Source organism: Pinus tabuliformis, chromosome 6 (genome assembly GCF_031772625.1).
Source record: "Pinus tabuliformis cultivar Carrire ecotype Pingquan chromosome 6, CPIR1, whole genome shotgun sequence".
NCBI lineage: Eukaryota > Viridiplantae > Streptophyta > Pinopsida > Pinales > Pinaceae > Pinus > Pinus tabuliformis.
This window is the reverse complement of record NC_142292.1, coordinates 1,262,236,844-1,262,258,652: the sequence shown is the minus strand read 5'-3', so window position 1 is coordinate 1,262,258,652 and position 21,809 is coordinate 1,262,236,844. Positions and strand designations below refer to the sequence as shown.

The window sequence follows — 21,809 nt, the reverse complement described above, 5'->3', positions numbered from 1 at the left end:
TACATATATATATATATATATATATATATATATATATATATATATATATATATATATATATATATATATATATATATATATACATATATATATATATATATATATATATATATATATATATATATATATATATATATATATATATATATATATATATATATATATACATATACATATACATATACATATACATATACGACTCCTCTCTTTGAATAAATGAAAACAAGGATTAAATGAAACTAGGTAACCAACAAGCATTTGACGAGCAGATCACCATCGGTAGGAAATCAACAAATAGAACAATGAACCATAAATCTATTAATACATTAAGAAGCCATCACATCACAAAGAGACACAAGCTTTTATGTGGAAGCCCATATAAGAGAAAACCACAAATTCTTCTTCTTTTTAATCTTCAATTCATTACATAGATTTGTATACATCAACTTGCTAGAGGCATCCACCCCTAAAATATGCAAGCTACTACTTGCGGTAGGCTACAACCTAATTGGGGTACCAACCTTGAAAGAATACAAGCATGTGATCACTGTAGGCTACAACCTTATTAACGCACCAACCTCAAAAGTATACAAGAAAATAATCACTATAGGATACAACTTGATTAAGGAACCAACCTTGAGGATGAGAAAGCACTAGCCTACTCTAGGGTCCAACCAGATTGAGGCACCAATGTCGATGATCAGCATGCTCCAAACTACTCTAGGTTCCAACCTTAGTGGTGGCACCCACCTCGTTCTTCAATTCCTTCTGGACCTCTTTTCAAAATATTTCAAACTAGATCCCCTGCCATCATCAATCATTGAATCACAAGTAATATCACATTTTTCAATCACAACCTACAAGTATTGTCACTGGAAAACATATCACAATATGAAATCACTGCCACTGCAACAACTACAACCACTATCACCACAATATCTGTCAGAATCTACAACCACTATAACAATCCAATATCATTTCCACAAACTATCATGTAAATCAATGTCATTGATTGTCATGTTCTTGTTGTAATGCCCCTATTTTCAATTTCCCTTATGACGTGGTTAGGATGGATTTCCATGGTTGGTGACAACTTGGTCATGGGAGCAAGATTTCATTTTCAGTGGGCCTGTAGGGTTTCAAAGGAGTCTTATGGGGTTTGACAAAGTTTTCTTGGTAAAATTAATCATCAAGGTCAATTCCACACAACTTATTTTTGGTTCCATTGCATTCTAAAAATTCTCATAAAACAGGGTTATTACTAAGCATATCTTAATTAAATACACTTAAGGTGTCATTTTGGGAGGATTATTTGATGAAATACGTTAGTGTAATAGCTCGTTGTAACTAGAACAAAGAGATCTATAGGATGGGATGGTGAAAAGTGATTTTCAATGACTCAAGAGATCATAGAGGCGGATTTACCATTTTCCTAGATTAAAAGTGACTTTAATTAGCCACTAATTTTTAAAAAGGTGAAAATTCTTAAAAAGAATAGAAGGGGAAAAACAATTTAAATAAAACAAAATAAAATTCACTTAGATAAAGGGGAGAATATTCTAGAAAAGGAATAAAATAATAAAATGAAATGCTTCTAGAATGTCAGAGAGAGTTCCATCTAATATTTAAAAGGAAGGAGACCTAATAATTTGGGACATCTTAGAGCTTTGATATTTTCTTTGTGGTGAGATTTTGGGAACATGGTTCTCAAACTTCTGTAAGCCCCAGGACGAAAAACCTTGGGTTTTTTATTATGAGTTGGACAAAAACCCAACCCACTGTTGACAAAATTTCATACATAAATCTCATAGAGATTCAAAAACATTATTGGAGATCAAATCTGGAGAAGATCTGAAGATTAGAGTGAGGATCATCCATATTCTCAATTTGGGCATATTTTCCAGTTGCAATTTATTGTGTGAGACCAACATCAGAATTGCAACATAATTTTGGAGGCAAGCTCAGCTAATTGTAGATGTACTAGCACATATTGTAGTCAATATAATAAAGTTGAGATTTCCTACATGTATTTCTTGTCTATTTTTACTTTCAATGTTTTCTGGGTTTATTATACCATAAAATTTTGTTGGATACCTAATCCTCTATGGGTTGGTGTAGAATGTGAACAACCATGAGAGTCCAAGAGACCTTGGGATGTGGAACCCAACGGTCACACGAATGTACTATACATGTATATCATTGTCAAATAATAGATGTACTCTCCTGCTTATCTTTAATATCCTGTTGCTGCCATGTGTGTGTTTGACATGGTATTAGAGCAGGCGATTGCTGGTCCTGCTCCAATTTGAGCCACTAGTTTTGTGGCATCCACCTAGGTATGCATGTTCTAAATTTTACTCTTGCCCTATCCTAATTCTCTGCCATATTCTCTACACATTTAATGCCCTTTGCTATTTTTCCAAGAATCTACTACACTAACACTCCCTCATGAAATACGTTGGTCCTAATTTAAAAAATGTTGTGTATTCTGACCTCTCAGCCTGAATCTTGCTAAGTTATTTTCCACACCTGTCAAATCTGCCTCTAAATTGGTCAGATGAGCCACTCTAAGGAGTTGATTCTCTGCCTCATCTGTTAGAAACATTTCATATTCTCTCCTCTTGCTACGGTGGAATCAAAACGACAAGAGCACTATCATAGATCTCAATGGCATTGGTGATGGAATTCTCATCATGAGTGACCTTTGCACAATAGGATACTCCATGGCTATCCAAGTTCTTGGCAACCAATTCTCCCTCAAATCCACCAGCAACCAAAAGATTATCCATGACACACATTGTAATGATTTGGATTCTCCCAAGACCATGCTGTATTGCCCAAGGATTTTTCTCTACCTCTCGAGAAGGTGTCAATGGTCTAGCAACATTGAGCACTTCAGTGCTCTTTCGCTTTAATGAACACCAATGCATAACTGAGTAGTTACTCATCAGGTACACATCATGCTTTGAGGTAGCCCAAACCAGATTCCTCAACTGAAAATGCACAAATGTTGACTTCACAGATCTCGTGTTGTAGTGGAAATCATAAAATTTTCCATCCTTCCTGAATTCTTGGCATTCCTTATCCAACTCATCATGAGGCGTATTTAGATTTTCATAATTCTTATACTTCTGTAATCTGGTTTCACGGTAGCTTTCCCTCGTGAAATGCAATCTTTCCCATGGGATGCCCTGAATGTCCTTTCCATGCCGAGCTTGTAAAGCTGTAGTATCTGAGTACTTCCTCAACACATCAACATCCTCATCTGAGTCTGTCTGAATAGGATCTCCCCTACCACGGCCATGAAAAAAATCGTCAACGTCATCATCAAAATCACCCATATCATCGTCATCTCCCATGTCCTCATACTCTTCTTGATACTGTGCCATTCAGACTCTGCCCAATTGAACTCTTCACCAGCAAAGAAGAATCCTTTTGCCAGTGTACATAGCAGTTGGAGGTTATCCACAACGATCCATTCCACAAAAAGTGATAACAATGTTTCGACCAACACGAAGACCTTTGTTAACAAATAAAAAGATGCAGTTGATGTTTGTCTGTTCAAATCCCCATCGTTCTCCAAACTGTCCAACCTCCGTCCACCGACACTATGAAGATGGAATGAATGGTTAAAGCGTCTTTCGGGGAGGCGGAAATCACTTAGAATGGTGATCATTGGTTTGGCCCAGATGCAATAGTGCATTCTTGTTGTTGTCCATCAAATCCGACTACAAATTGGAGCATAAGAACTCGAAACAAATTTTCAAGGGTTGTGCTCATCTTTGACTCAGGCAAACTACCTTGATTTTCCTCCACTTATAGTTGCATAAGCTTTTATTGCCTAGATATTGTGAAAACACATGTGGTTCTCTTGCTTTAAGATCACATTTTCACTAGTTGCTTTGCTTCTTCTGAGACTAAAACCTGTGAAGCTAGGGCTAGAGAGATAGCCTCATCACTACAGATTTTGATGGTATAAAGGCTTTTATCCAAGCCAATATTATTAATTTCTCTCTAGCTTATGAAAAGAAAAGCTACTTGAATACCTTTGTTGTAGTTGAATCTTGAGTTGTTTGAAAAATGGCTAAAATTGATGATGTATTAGAATTACTGAATAATCTAATACATTCCACTGAACATGACACAGTAAACATCAACAATAACATTCTCTGTGATATTAAAACATGTTTGCAGTATACACAGGAGAAGGTAGACTTTTTGCATCTTGAATCTCAGCTACAACAAGCAGATTTACAACAATGGAGTCGTCATTCTGAACCTGTTTCTGTTCAGAACAATGAAACAAATTCCCATAAACAGCAAGTCAATAATGTTACAAATTCAGATCTAGTGCCCAATGAAGCAACAAAGTCACATACAGATGCAGAAGTTCAGTCTATACTTCCCAAGCCCATCATCAGACCTTGGGAAGAGCTTGTCCACAACAAGCATAGAACATGTCTTGGATATGATAAGGAGGTTTCCTTCCATATTCCAGATTACTCAAAGCCCATATAGTTTCAGAGTGCTGGATTCCTTCATGACAACTCACCTTCAGCTATTCCAGACTCTGCCCCTCTTCCACAACAACAGATTGTGAAATGCCAACACTGTGACTGAGTTGGCAATTTGAAAGATCACTGTTTTGATCTTCATCCATGTAAGCACTGTCATAAAACCAGTCATTCTTCAAACAGGTGCTTCAGAAACAAACCTCCTGTAAGAATAAAGATTCATCTTGGATGGATCGCTTCTTGGCAATGGGCATCAATAGCCAAGAAGATATTCCAGTCATATGTGATAACTTGTTCTAGAGTATTGAACAGTATTGCAGTTGAGAATTCTTCATCTTCTCACCTTGTATCTGATAGGGGGGGAAATGATGGTCATCTACAAGCTTCAAAGCCACATCAAGTGAGCCTGAGCCACAACCTGCCACACTAGATTCAGAGTTGTAACCAGAGACAAAGATGCCCTTGAGCATGCCTTCAGTTTATGACACGTCTTCAAAGAATTGGGGACACTTCCTCTAGCAGAAGACTTCAGCTTCTAGGTAGTTTTGGAAGAGTTCCAGGAATTGCATTAAGCATTCCAGAGTTGTTGGTCATCCTTAAGCCATCACAGGTTGAGACTTCCCTTTTCAGGTTGAGGTTCTCCCTTTTATTGGGGGTGAGACCTCCCTTTCATGGTTGAAGGTTTCCCTCTTCAAAACATCAGGAGCACTTCCTCTAGCAGAAGACCTAAGCTTCATGCCAGACTTAGAAGAGTTCTGGGAACTACACTAAGCGTTCGAGTGTTGGTGGTCATCCTTAAACCACCGCCCTTTGTACCAACATTTCAGAGAGCACATTCAACCTAGTGCTGCCATGCATTTTTTCACATTTTGTATTACAGCTCTCTTCTTGGACTCATACATAACCCTTCGGATTAAGGGGGGGAATGTTGGACACCTAATCCTCTATGGGTTGGTGTAGAATGTGACAGCCATGAGAGTCCAAGAGACCTTGGGATGTGGAACTCAACAGTCACACGAATGTACTATAAATGTATATCATTGTCAAATAATAGATGTACTCTCCTGCTTATCTTTAATATCTTGTTGCTACCATGTGTGTGTTTGACAAATTTATTTAATTTTGTGGCATAAACTCTGCAAATTGAATGATTTTTAATTGAAGAAATTTACGACATAATTTTTGAAGAAAAATTCCCGAAGTTTATGTTAGAACTATTTTTGAGATATTATAGTGATATAAAAGCTGGTTTTCCTGCTAGCATGAGGGTTTTTCCTTGTGAAGTTTTGGGTCAGATTTATCATTTTTCTGATCAATCTCATGGCCAATAATATTTCTGGATTCTAGAGATTATTGTTAGAAGGTTGAGCTAAATTATTGAATTTGAGTTCTTGTGAAAGAGACAAAGTTCCTATCAATGGGTCAGATCCCTTTAGTGACCAGATCTATGCTAAAGCATTCTTCTTAAGGAGAACGATACCTACTTCTTAATGGTTGGGTTATTATACACTAGAATCTTAGGAGCCACAAATAGTGGGTGCGCCTTTGTAATGATGCATTGATGAATTACACATTGATTTGTCATCAAAAAGACACACACACACACACACACACACACACACACACACACACACACACACACACACACACACACACACACATATACATATACCAATGCGCATTCACCATTTTGAACTGCGATATGTGTAACAAGCCATTCTGGGGCATATCTCTAATCTATTGCATTCCAAATTATGGAAAGATAAAGTAAAGGGGAGAATATTCTAGAGAAAACATACAATAACAAAATAAAATGATTCTAGAAGGATAGAGAGAGTTTCATCGAATATTTACAAAGAGGGATAGTGAATCATTTGGGACATCTCAGAGTTGTAGTATTTCCTTTGTGGTGAGGTTTTGGGAACGTGGTTCTCAACTTCCGTAAACCCAGGATGAAAACTCTTGGGTTTCCTATTTTGAGTTGGAAGAAAACCTAACCAATTTTTGAGGAGACTTCATCCAGAAATCTCACAGAGCTTCAACAACATTATTGGAGATAAGATCTGGAGAATATCTAAAGCTTGGTTGAGGATCATCACAATTCTCAAGTTGGGCATATTTTCCAATTTCAATTTATTGTGGGAGGCCAACATTAGAATTACAACTGAATTTTGGAGGCCATCTCAGTTATTTCCCAGCTCAGCTAATTATAAATGTACTAGCATATATTGTAGTTAATATAATAAAGCTAAGATTTCATGCATGTGTTTCTTGTCTATTTTGAGTTGAAACATTTTCTGGGTTTATTATGTTGTAAAATTTATTTAATTTTGTGGAAAAATTCTACAAATTGATGGAGTTTAAATGAAGAAATTTACAAAATATTTTTTGAAGAAAAATTCCAAAAGTTTATGTCAAAATATTTCTAGGATGTTACAATTGTCCACACTCTACCATACTCTGTCACAATTCTACTTCAATTTGTTTGACAGTCTAGTAATATTTGACTCATTTCACAAGCTACTCTTACTAGATATCCAAAACCACTCCAGCCAGCTCATAAACCCTCGAAAACAAATATTATAATAATCAAATATATGTCAACAAGGAATTTCATGCATTTGGATGAATTCACCTCTTAACACCGATCATTGTGCAACTTCCATATTACAATTTGGCTCAAGAATGAGCTAAAAAGCTCAAAATAACCATTTAAAACTATATAATTAATTAACCATTATTAAAATTCACTCTTCCAAAGTGCATTAGACAAAAATATCATAATATGGCATCTTTGTTACAAAATGTATTCCTCCAATCGGTTGACCATTCAACAAAATGGTTTTTAATAATAAAAAATATATGAACTAGTTACCGTTGAGACTCGAACCAAGGTCTTGACCAATCCACTACTGGTGCTCCACCAACTGACCTGCACGATGAACCTTATATGCCTATGTTTTTGATGTTGTAACAAATTTGACTCTGAACCAGGGTGAGGGTGTGGAGCCGTTGTATGTTACACCATGCCAACACTTGGTCCAATGTGTTAAGGTCACATGCCAATATACACCATTCATGGAACCAATCAAACTTGACTATGTGTCATGCCCTAATCAAATCTTAGTTGAGGTCGATTGACTTTCAATGTGATAAAATATATAACATGGATCTGGTATGGGCCAATCAGATTGGCCTCCCTCGAGCTTGGCCAATGCCTGCAATATCCCTCTTCCAATTGTCAAAGTGAGATAATTCCCAACTAGGCTCAAGCGAATATTGTGAACTGAGATCAAAGGCCCCTCCAAGATCGAACAAAATAGTGATCACAAATCCTGGCCCATCCAGGATCAAATGAATACTACAACCAAAGAGTGTGTCCCCTTTGGGTTTGAAGAAATACTATAACCATATATTCATTTCCCATACATGATCAAATACAAACTGAAACCAAAGAATGTGACTCCTTTGGGCTTCAAACAAGCATTGTAACAAAGAATTGTGGCTCCTCGACCAAGCTCAAATGAATACTATAATTAGAGAACATGGCCCCTATGGGCTTGATCAAAAACTATAACCAAAGAATGTGGCCCCTTCAGGCTTGAACGAAAACCATGGTGAGTGAATACCATAACCAGAGAATGTGGCCCCTGAGGAATCAATCAATCAACAATAAAATACTCTCGGCTTGAACTCACACTGTCAACCAAATACCATCCATTATCACCAATAATATAAAGACATGGAGCTATTCATCACTATATTGATTCATTATGAATCCGTTCATGAAAGCATGGTGCTAAGTCACATGTACTTATATTTTTCTATATGGACCTGGGAGCGAGAAGGGCCAACCATAGGACCCAAGGCTCAAACAATTTTTAACCAAGCCAACCCAAGGGGCTCAGTCCTTTACCACATATGACCTACTTCCAAGGGTTCCATGGTCGTTTTCATGATGATGTCATCATTCCGAATGGTAGCCTGAGAGGGATGCCACATATCATCCATATTTGGTCTACTTAACCGATAAAAACCTTAACTTTTCTTGTCATGTAGTAGTGTCAGGTGATGCCACATCACCATGATGACATCAACTCCTGATGTCAACTCCTCTAATATATCTCTTCCACGTGTCCTACCATGACTAACTTTCCATTATCAAATCAAAATGTGCCACAACTCTCAATGTGGCTGGTCAAACTGTCAGTGTTGTTTTTGGTTAACTAGTGAGTAGTTTGAAAATAATCCATTGTTGAATCTATCATAGATTTACCTGATCTATTAGATTAAGAAAATTTTCTCAAAGTTTAACTGCTTAAACATCATACATGTGTAGTCTCCATTAGTCATTGACTCAATTTCTGAATGGTGGATCTGTTTGAAAGTTGTGCCCCTTTTAATCGTATTGAAATTGTGGGGTTTTTCTCCATAGTATTGAACCCATGAAAAATATTAAATTTTCAAATGGCCATAACTTCTCCTCCGAGAGGATTTTTTTGATGGGGGTTATACGGTTGGAAAGGCCTTGATGAGGCCTACATAATCAAGTTATTTATAGGATCATTATGGCAACATAAATGCAAAAAAAAAAACTCAAATAAATTCAATCTCCTTTAACTTCACTTGATGAGATCTTACAAGAGACCTAGTTATCATACCACTTCATATAGGGTACTATTTCTTCCTTAGACACAATGAATGACATTGTTGTTGTCTTGAAAAACCCTTTGACATCAATGACATCTTGTTTTCATCAATGAAAACACTATGTGCAACAATCTCCCCCTTTGTAATTGATGGCAACACCACCATATATTGATGGTCATTGATGTCATTGAATCAAAAATCCCCTTGTTTGATTGTGAAAATGCCTCCCTCTGTCAATGCTTTTATCAATTTTTGCAATCTCTCTCCCATTGACATCAATGGAAAATGGTTACAAATGTCTATCAAAACTTCCATGCTCATGGGTGAACTTGATCTTGTGTATCTCCATGTCTATCAATACTTTCAATGATTTCATCTTCTAAGTATCTGTAAAAACTCCATAACATGTTGTATGATCCTATGGACTTGATTGAACCATGCCACCATTTTGATGGAGTCTCCTCCTAAGACTAAGCTTCCAATGTCGCTCATAATTTTTTGACATGTACTTTCAAATTATTCCCTTAAGACCATGAATCCTTCATATATAAGTACCTATCATATCTACATTCTCTAACTACCCCTGAATTATCTCGTGGACCTAAATTTTCCTTCATATATAATTGCTAACAAAAGCTATCTAGCTATGTTTGTGGATGCGATGAAGTCTCCCCATCTTTTTCTGCATCTAATAGAACATGTCTGCTATCATCCTTACTTCCCACCAAATCTTTCCTTGTTACTTGTTCATATGGTTTCCCTAAGGAGCTCCTTCTAATTTCATACAATTACTTCTTCAATTTTTGATTCAAATGATAGTATTGAAGAAGTCTTCACCAAGGGATTAGATTTGAGGATTAAAATCTAATCTAGGCCCTCCTTGACCTCTTCTTCATCTTCTTGCATTGATAGGAAGTCCCTCTTTGTTGTACCATCTTGAGTTGAGTCTGTAGTCTCATGTTATATGGCCTTCATTGTGATAAATGTAGCATTCATAATTTGGCTTCAATATCTAAGGAAATCTCATGATTTGATCCACATGCCTCCATCTGGGCACCTAATCATATCCTCTATATCTAACCACATTTTATGTTTTTCAATCCTTGTTGCACTAAAAATTGTCACCTTGACATTCTGCAATCTGTGTGAGTCCATTATCACTCATACGTTCCTCCTTTGCAAGTCTAAAGCCTCAGTTCTTCATATCAAGCCTTAAAAGTAAGAGAAAATCCCTAAAAGTCTCTAAAACTCTGGTTCTGCACTTTCTCTTTGCATTACCTGCGGTCCCGCACCTAATGGTCATGTCCCTTGCGCACCTAACCGCTCTGTCATTATTTTGTGGGTGCGGACCCCTGTAAAAGTTAAAAAGGTGCGAGTTTATTCTAAAAAACTTACTTTCAGTCATTTCTAGAAGCTCCTGGAAGGAATCTTGAGGTGGCAAGTTCACTCTCTTAAGGTTCATGCATCCCATACCTTAAGGAGCTAACCCCTTGATGTGAGGAGCTTATCCCTTTGAAGGAGGATTCTATCCCTTCATAGATGGACCTGTAACCTCCTCCTCTGCACTAGAAAATGAAGCATTGGGCTGGTTACTGGGGAGGGGGGGAAGCGAAATATTTTTGAAGTGAAATGCTGCTGGAACTTAGTCTTCTTTAGTTGAGATTTTATGAGGAGAGATTACATACCTCTAAGATCTAATTTGGAAGAGTGCAAGGCTTGTCAAAGTAAAGGAAATTCCTGTTTCTAACCCTAGGAAGAGCTTGTTCAACATGAAGGCTTAAAGGTTGTGAGGTTCTTCTACTTCAAAGTTAATACAAGTAAGTTTGTTTTTCTCAATAAGCTATTCATTAATGGTTTATTTTATGGATTCCTTGATCACCATAATAGACATGATTTACTATATTTGCTCTGCAGGTGTTATTTGATGTTTGCTTGTTTGTGATTGTAGATCTTTAAAGATAACTCTTTCGGACAATCGAGGTATGAATACAACGAACAAGCGTTGGATCTAAGGTAGGATCGTAACACCTCTATAGTCTTTATTTGTAAATTGCATATGTCTAGAGAAAGATAGATTTATTTGTTTGTTTTTTGCTAGATTATCTTGTGATACTAGGGAGATCGGTCTTGTCTGCAAGAACGATTTATCTGGCCAACATTCCTACAATTTGTGCCCAAATTTTGTACATAAAAAGAAATAAACAAAGAACTTATTATCATATCTGGGGGTAGAGAAACATCTTGACCTTCTGAATTTATTCCTTGGAAGAGCCATATTCATTTGCTGATTTCCAACACTTGCTTTATTGTTACTTATGGATTATTTATGAAGAGTCTTTGTCATAAGAGATGCTTTCTCTTCATTTTGGTTTCGTGTATTATGCTCCTTCCTGGAATTATTTTGAGAGTCATTGAAATGAACATGCTTGTCTTGGTTCATCACTTTCTTTGGATATTAAAGAGAGATGTTGTTGGATGCAATGAATGTATGATCAAGATTCTTGGGATGATATTCATATGATGAACTTGAGGGACCATTTTTCTTGGGTGCCTTGCAATTTATTTGATAATTGAGACATGTTTTAATGAGGGGATACATCTAAATGCTAAGAATGTGATCTATGGATTCAATCCCTTTGTGGAACTATGATTTGAGCTACTTCAATTCTTTTCTCAAGAGGACAACATCTTCCTCTAGTATTTCACAAGTTTGTTACTTCTCATTTAGCTATTTGGTTAGAAATTCCTTTACCCTTTTTGCTTCTTCTAGTTTGACTTTGTGAGCATGAATGTTGTCTTCATTTATATTTTTGTCTTGAAACTGCATCATTAGTTGATTTTCCTACTTTCTGAGGATCTTTATTTTCCTTTGATGCACTTCTAAGTGGTCCTTCATATTCTATTTTTGTTTTAGGTTCTTCGGTCTTAACAATGATTAATATTTCACCCCTTTATTCATTAGTCACACTTTTATTGCTTTCATTGTCACTCTCATCTTTTGAGTACAATTTCTTATTCTTACTAGCTTACTTCTTCTTTTGATGCTTGGACTTTAATCTTGGCTCATGATCACTATCATTCATCTTCGCATAAGGACATTTATATTCATAATGACTTATCCTTCCACATTCAAAACACTTGAAAGGAAGCTCACCTTTGAACTTGTTGGTTCCTCTTTTTAACTTTTGAACAAACTTAGCTTCTTCTTCACAAGAGTTAGAGTTTGTTTGATCTTCTTTCTTTTTCTCTTCTTTAGTTGCTTTTGCAGTTTCTTCCTTGACTCCCGATTTGTCCTCTTTATTCTTAGCTCATATGCTGAGAGAGTTCCAATAAGCATATCCACAGTCATCTTCTCTACTTCAGGCAGTTCTTCAAGGGCTAATACTTTGGGATTGAATCTTGATGGAATAGATCTCAAAAATTTTTGGACAACAGAGCTATCATTGAAGAAAATATGAAGCAATATCCTCATATTCTTCCATCTTCAAATTTTTGAATTGACCCCAGAGAGATCTAATCCAAAATGATTTAACTTTCACTTCATATTCATAATAAGATTTGAGCTAACCTATGGGATGACTTACACTGCATTACTTTCACGAATTTAGATTTTGCCAAGCCACTTAAGATAACATGTTTAGCTTGTGTATTAAATATGTAGAGTACCTTATCTGCTACATTTGTTGGAATGGTATTTGATGTAATGTCACCCAACGGCTCACATTTGGTTAGAGGAATGGGGTAATTATTGTGTTTTTGTTTTGTTGAGTTAACGTTCCCATATGTATATATATATATATATATATATATATATATATATATATATATATATATATATATATATATATATATCTGTGTGTGTGTGTACATACATACATACATACATACATACATACATATATGTATATGCATATATATATATGTATATATATATATATATATATATATATATATATATATATATATATATATATATATATATATATATATATATATATATATATATATATATATATATATATATATCCAATGGGCTCTTCTCTCTGAATATATGTATATATGTATATATATCTATATATATATATATATATATATATATACAGATATATCTACACACACATATATATATATATATACAGATATATCTACACACACATATATATATATCCAATGGATTCCTCTCTCTGAATAAATGAAAACAAGGATTAAATGAAAATAGGTAACCAACAAGCATTTGACGAGCAGATTGCCATTGGTCCCAAGTCCGCTTGGTCCTGGAAAGTGATTTGGGGGGTTAACTAGCGCGATGGATAATCCAACGCTAGCCCCTGGAATGGTCAACATCAGCTGTCACTTATGGATGATCAATGGCTTGGATCAATTCCCTGGGGGGGTGGGGTCATGCCTTAACCCCAATCTTGATCATTCACCCCATCAGAGTAGGAGGCTCACACACACGTCATCTTGCTTACCCTTCCTTGATGTTTCTCAAAATACGTTATTGGTTACTGTTGGGTTCTTTATTCCAAGCTTGCTTGGATGGTGGGGCCATATGGCCTCTTCTGCCATTGGTCTAATGCCCCAAATATCTGCTACCACCTCAACTTATGCCACTTCATCCCACTTTCCTCACCCTAGAGACTCCTTTGTTGCACCCTTTTTATTCCTTTAGGGTCACCTCGTTGGGCTAACTTGGCTATTCGGCCATTACTTGACCAATAAAACCACAACAATGATGTGTGCTTGATAATGTACCCACCTTACGTCATCCCGCCAAGCCTTTCCCAATGCTTACTAACATGCCTTCCTTTCATCCCTCCGAGCTAAGCTTTCGAGCTTACATGAACAGAATGCCACCACTCTAGCCAATGACAAGACCACGGGGCACATTTCATTATGCCACATCATCTTGTCACTCTAACCTCACTCTGGATTCGAGGCCACCTAGCCAGTGGGCCACCCTTCCAGCCAATGAGGTGACCGCAGGGCATACGTCTTACCTCCCTGTCATCCCAATGCATAAACCTAGAGCCTTCATCTATCATTTATTTTTTTAGCCTGGGTGGGGTCACTCCCTCAAGCGTTCCTCACTTTCGACTGGTACACGTGAAAATTCTTCCGTGTCATCCTTCTCCCTTCACCCCACTCACGTCCGCTTGCTCTCGTGCAAATGTTTTGGGGTGAGCCCAACGGGATGAGCTGTCAAGGGAACCACCACCGACCAATAATATGAGTCGTTGGCTGGCATGTCAACCATCTCTTCCTGACTGTCATTATCTCGCTCCCTTACTGATGTGTGCTCATGTTTCCTTCGAGCTTGAACCAACGGGATGTGTTTTCCTATGGTCACCACCTCCAACCAGTAGCAGGGTAGTTGGGCTTATGTGTCGACCAACTCATCCTACCAACTTTGTCCCAAATGATCCCTTGGGTATCACGGATAAAATTATGGAATGGAGTTTATGGACTACGTTAGCTCCCATTATCTAATGGTGATACACGAGAGATCTCGATAGCCAAATCGTGGTTGCCATGACTATCGTTTTGCCTGGTTAACAGATTCAGTTGCCGACTTCATTATAAAAATATGTCTCGACCCTCTTCCATCACAACACTACTCATAGTCAACCTCAACCATGGTCCGTCCATGGGGGACCTTCCTAGGCCCCATGCGATGTGGCTGATTTGGATCATTGAGTTTCGTGAGAGCTTTCTCCAACTCTCTATCAAGTACCTTCCACTGGTTATTTCAGCCATGATTTTTCCTCAGAGGTCTTGTAGACCTCCAAATATACACCAGTGTTCAATACTGTAATTTATGGATTATCAAGGTGCCCTAAGGTGCTACCCCTCCTGATCTCGGCCGAAATCCACTCCAATGAATTCCTAACCCTCAAACTTTCCCCAGGTCAAGGCAGGGGAATCTCAGGCATGCAGGCATAGGCGTTCCTACAACCACTCTCTGCTGAGTACCTGTTGTGAGCTCCGGAAGGGCTCCACCTCCATTACCACACACCCAAGGCTTCATGTTTTACAAAAATCCTACAAACAAATCTATGGCACTTATCAAGGGTTTCCAGGGCATTTGGCTATTGGAAAGGACTTATAGTCCTCATCACTAGGGCCCCTGGGGCAAGAATGGAAGCTACTAAAAATGAAAGGTTGAGATGCCTCTGATGCATGGCTAAGAGTCTTTAAGGTTGCAAGGGGGGGAGGTTCCTTCAACATCACCACATTGCTCTCATGCCGGTGCATAATCCAATAGCTAACTGTAAATTGTAAATGTGCATGAACTCCTACATATGTAAACTTTTTCAGCAAGTGTCCTCTATGTAACCGTCATTCATTAATAAAAGACGTTCTTATGCTAGTATTTGTCATATTATTAGTTCAGATCCTTGTAATCGTCTCTCATGCCTTCAAGGCTTTGTTGTATATTATTTATATAGTCATCACAAATCACATTCATGACTTTCTTAGCACCCCATTTTGACCTAGAATGTACCCAATCCTACTTGTTAAGTGTAGACGTTGCATCTTGTACCATTTATAATCTTAATGATAGAATGTAGTCCTATATTGTTCCTTGTGATGTGTTCACAACTAAGTCTATCTATCAAGATTACCCACCCGGGTTCCTTTACAACAACAAGGGGCATGTGAAAAACATTTATCTATGAGAAATTTGAGCTCTTCATGCACGTAACAAAGATGCATTGTTAGACTAAATCTAGGGATCACAAGCCAAGGAATTTGATCATGTGAATTAGTCCCTTGCACAATGTTAGTGGTTGTAGGAGCCTACAACATCAAGAATGATGCCAATGTAACATGAATCGATCCCCATGCTATTCATTGTCAAGAATGTAATCAACACACACATACTATTTTCAAGAAAACTTGGTTGAACATCATAAATAGTATCAACTCATAAATCCTAACTCCATTCTAGGAACACAACAATTTTTTAGCAGTACCACACAATATGTGTATTAGTTAGCGTATGTAAGTAGTGAAACTCAACGCAAGGTTCAAACAGGGTTAGCATCAACTCACAACAAAATATGAATACTTATCACAGGCCATTAAGTACATTAAACACTCATATTCGTTCACACATCTTACACCAACAATGTAGCAGATAAACACAAGTGAGAAAACTCGTCATGCAACCATCAACATAGAAATCATTCACATTTCAACATGAAAACCACACAAAAGAACTTATCTTGGATTTATAATGAATATGTGCAACTGAGTTTGGGGCTCCAACTATCCACTCAACCATAAACAAGATGCGACAAAGCTATTTGTAGTTGTCACCGCTGAGCCAGATTCCAAGGGTCCGAGGTGGTCTTGCTAAAGGGAATAAACACTGATCTATCAGATAAAATAGGGACTCCAAAGGCTCATCTTCCTCCACCCACTAGCTAATCAACAACTCACTAATGCATAGGGAGTTTCGAAGGACAAATTCCTGTACCCTCTAGCTATCTAATGAAGGACAAATAATACTCAAATAAAAATTAGAGGCTTGTTGTGTCTCCTTTATTCTACGCTGCCTCCAGTGGCTTGATCTCCTTTCTTGCCGAATTTGAGGTCTCTCCTTTGTATTCCCCTTTTTTTCTCCCCCAGTGAGTCTCGTTTCTTCCTAGATGAAATCCCCCAATGGGTCTCTTAGTCTTCTCTTATTCTATTTTTTGTTTCTTCCCTATTCCTTGCTAGAACACTTTTCCTCATTATTTGTTTTTCTGTCCTTTTGTTGTCTATTTTCCTTGTTGTGATTTCCAAGTTAGCATGGGCTTGTCCCTCACGTTGCATCCAATTAATTTCCAACATAAATCCCATTCCATAGATCATAGTTGTGCATTCAATACTCAACAACCATTCTTTAATGATTGTGATATACTTCATACTTTTATCCCTTCAGCAAGTAAGCTGAAATTCACAAGCAATTGACCTCCTCGTACCTTTTGGAATTTGTGTCCCTTACTCAGCCTATTTAATTTTTGATAAGTCAATTGGAGATTACATGGGAAAATCGATCCATTCAAGGTTGTGTTGTTACAGACCCCTCCCCCATGGGGGAACACCGTCCTCAGTGTTCTCTATCCCTATATAGAAAGAAACATGATAAATAAAGAAAAAAACTACATACTGCCTTTGGAGATTTATATTTATAGCTCTTTACAACATTTACATATATTTACATATTTCACATTTAATTATAAAATAAAATTTTAATCAGATCAACCACTTTATGTTGTTCCTTGCATCTTGGTGCTTTTTCTGCACCAAATCCATTGTGAATTCTTTTCTTTGTTCTGGAAGGTAGTATGCCTCTAATATCCAATGTTGTTTTTCCTTGTACTCATGTTCCATCAGCGAACAATTCTTAGCTCATTTCTTCTCAATACAACCCCAATGTGCTTTTGATTATAATAAGGCATGCCCATGACCAAAAATCCCAATTCATTTTCCGACCTTCCCTTCTCTGCTTCTCAATACCTCAGGCAATCTAGTTACCCATCCCTGTGCAGTCACTCACCCTCCAATTTTAGGCATCCCCTTCTCTGCTTCTAAGTCCCTTGAGTGATCCATACCTTGGAAAATATTCCTCGCATAAGAAGGAGATCAAATTCAAGGCACATCGTTGCCTTCAAAGTTACCATATAGTCATAACATGCTTCATGGTAATCAATTGACATCATTGGTGTTAGTGTATCACAATGGACCCATTATTGAAATATTTAATCAGTGTGCCACTGCACATTTTATGTCTTTCAACTTCACTAATTATCTTGCAGCCAAGTCCCTCCACCCATTTGGGTGATTTCATGCTTTCCTAGATCATAATACATATCATTCCATAAGTTCCATCATTAAGGAAATGCAATAATTTTAAATCATACCTCATTAGTGGCTTGTTTGTAAGGTGAACTTGGAATTCTCCTTTAATTCCTTTCATGACAACCTAGGTTAGCTCACGACCCAACCATCATAAATCAGATTATTGAATTTAAATTCACAAACAAAATCTCAAAAATCATGAAGTATTTGTACTTATCTGGTTTACTTCTTGATGTTTTCTTTGCATACACTAAATCAGTAATCGATCAGGAAAGTACCCAGTGCCTTCCCTTTACTTTGACCATGCACACACACTAGATTGGTTTCCTATTGGAAAGCATCCAATTCCTTCTCTTCACTTTGACCATGTACACAGACTAGATTAGTTTCCCATCAACAAGCATCCAATGCCTTCTCTTCACTTTGACCATGTACACACACCAAATTGGTCTAGTGCCTTCTCTTCACTTTGAACACGTACACACACCATATTGGTCCAGTGCCTTCTCTTCTCTTCTCTTCACTTTGACTTAAAATTTACTGAGTGACTCATTAGCCTCAAGATGAGCACTTAAGCCCAATCGCAATAAGATGATTATGGGCACTACCACCTAGGTAGTATTTTGTCAACATGAATATTGTGTAGGCCTAGGCAGTCCCATACCTATTTTTGTAGCACTACATGTTATAAGGCCCCTGACAATCCCACGCCTGTCTGTTCTGAACAATTTTACACATACACAACACACAAGCCCATACAATTCCATACTTGCTTGTCTTTACATAGAAACACAACACACAGGGATAGACAATCCCATACCTTCCTACCCTGACACACAAACACAACATGCAGGCCCATATAATCCCATACCTTCCTATCTTGAACACATTTGCACAACACACACTTATACACATAGTACGACAAAACACACATAATACAACTTTACCCTATTCCCATGCACACCACATGCACATGTACAACATAAACACATATACTCATGACATATCACATTACACCGTATCAAAATAATATAGAGACCACCTTGTCTCTCATGGCATATCACCATGTTTCCTTTATCCTAGGGACCAGTTTGTCCCATGTATGTAAACCATGCCATACTTCCTCATTTGTTTTTCCCATATTCTTAAGCTTGGCATGGGCATAATATAAAATATCTTTTCACATAAGTATAAATTAGCATAATTTTCCTTTATGCCCAATAAGTTCCCATCGTAGTGTAAATATTTTCTTGCCATCCATAACATCAGTTAAATTTTGAGTAGTCATCCTTTCATTTGAATGACCTTTGTCATCCCTCTCAGAAATAATGGCATTTTCATAGGTATAAACATATACATCAATCAACATGAGCATGTATGTAATATACCACTTTCCATCAGTATAATCATGGATGCATCATACAAGTATCCATCAACATAGTCACATATGCATTATATATCTATATATATATATATATATATATATATATATACATATTACGATTCAAGGGGTTTGAGGGAGTGCCCCCTCTTCCTTCTAGGAATCTTTCATTGTTGTTGGGCGTCCCCATGGCTCACAGGGGTTGTTTTCTCTCTTTCTCTTCCCATGGGGACAATTGTTTTTCCAGTGCTCTTATCCACAACACCAGCAAGATATTATCTTCTCCCCCTTCTTAGTCTCACGAGGCATCTCCCTTCTTTTACCATCCTTTCTTTCAAAGGATTCAACTTGATATTTTATCTCTCGCAACTGCTTTTGTAGCCTAGCATTCCACTCAACTAGTTATTGCTACTTTCCGGTGAGTTTTCCAAGTTATGTCCTACAGATCTTTAACTCAACCTATGAGCCTTTAATCTCAACCTCCAAATCCTTAAAGGTTCTTTTCCTTTGGATGGATCTCCCTCTTCCTTGTTCTCAATGGGTTTGGTTCATACTCTATTGCACCATGCCATGATACATGTTTCTTTTGTTGCCACTGAGCCTTGTTATGTGATGCCACATACATTCCATAGTCAGTTCATAAAATAAATTAACATCGCATATGTCGGTTGTCATATTTACCATGTTAGGCCAAGGATGTAATCCTGTAGCTGTGACACATCCTTAAGATCATCATCAACCATATGTCATAAACCAGGACACCATTTATCACATACATAAGATTGTTTTCAAAACTTAGTGACACATGTGTATGACTATTATTCATGATCATTATTATGCCAGAGAAACCATTAGAGTTCAATCTTTGACCATAATAGCAACATTATTGAGAATCATCCTATCTACTGAAGCCACACTACTCTTAATCAACTTTCTAAACACAAGAAGAGTATGACCTTCTTGTCAAGGTCATTAGCATCCATGGAATTTGCAATTCCAAGGATCAGTTAGAAGAATCTTAGATTATACTAACATTTATCATACTTATAGTTGTCATATTCACACATATGCATTATAGGCCTTGCATGCAGCCAAGTTAGCATGTTTATCACACTGTTCTAGTCAACATGCCATTTTCTCATGCAACTATCTAATAATTACCCTAATCCTTGTTGTTGTATCAAATACCTTCAACTGAGTAGTTATCATTCACTCATCTGTCTAAATTCTATACAACGTCATACCTCTAATATTTTGAGGCATTATATCATATACAGGTCATTGGATACTCCCATCCAATTGGCATATCTATACATAAATTTTCATATAAATTCAATAGTAGCAACCATGCCCAGAAACACTAGCAATCACAGGATCACACAAGCATTCATATGCACACAAATTTCAATTTAGACATTAATCACATGCGCCAAAATATAGGACCTACATGAGTGAATTTTACATCCAGAATAATGTTCAAAAGTCATGGTTTATATGCACATGTACATATACATATATGTACTGGTTAGTTTACAATCATGTCTTCCCAAGAATTAGACCCAACCTTAACTATTATTAGCCTCATTCTTTAAACAAGCAAGGAATTAATTACAACAACATGTCGAACATCCATGTAGTCAATATGTAACTCCAATCAACACTGTGAGGAGGATACCACCCTACTCCCATCAAGGCATTCACGCTTCATACCAAAACCAAGGATCCATGCATCATTATCGTGCAAGTAGAAGATTAATTATAGACTAACTTTTAACACCTAAACATTAGCTTGGAAAATTTACTAAAGGTTTATTACGAAACTATTTTTTTCAAGAATTTTGCTATCACTTACCCATGATAGAGCCCATATAATCCAATTTTTTAACCTGCATGCTTTGATACCACTCTGTAATGTCACCCAACCCCTCATGTCTAGTTAGAGGAATGGGGTAATCATTGTGTTTTTTATTTTTATTTTTTTTGAGTTAACATTCCCATATGTATATATATATATATATATATATATATATATATATATATATATATATATATATATATATATATATCCAATGGCCTTCGCTCTCTGAATCATTGAAAACATGGATTAAATGAAAATAGGTAACTGACGAGCATTTGATGGGTGAATCACCATCGGTCCCAAGCCTGCTTGGTCCCAAAAAGCGCTTCAGGGGGTTAACCAGCACTGCAGATAATCTGACCCTAGCCCAAGGAATGGTCAACGTCAACTATCACGTGTGACCAATCAATGGCTAGGATTGATTCGAAGGGGTGGGATCAGGCCTCAACCCTGATCTTGATCATTCATGCCACCGAAGTAGGAGGACCACACCCATGTCATCCCTCTTACACTTCCTCGATGTTTCCCAAACTACGCGTTTGGTTATTGTCGGGTT

At 37.1% G+C, this 21,809-nt stretch overlaps 1 protein-coding gene across 1 annotated transcript; it reads right to left on the bottom strand.

Moving 5' to 3' along the window:
* Positions 1-2,624: 2,624 nt before the first annotated feature.
* On the bottom strand, positions 2,625-3,488 carry LOC149263250 (uncharacterized). The gene has a single exon (XM_089387136.1). The coding sequence runs from the start codon at positions 3,387-3,389 to the stop codon at positions 2,625-2,627; it is 765 nt and encodes a 254-aa protein (XP_089243262.1). The 5' UTR covers positions 3,390-3,488.
* Positions 3,489-21,809: the final 18,321 nt, after the last annotated feature.

Excerpts from the sequence above, each read along its gene's own strand:
- LOC149263250 (XM_089387136.1), bottom strand. The coding sequence starts at position 3,389 with ATGGCACAGTATCAAGAAGAGTATGAGGACATGGGAGATGACGATGAT.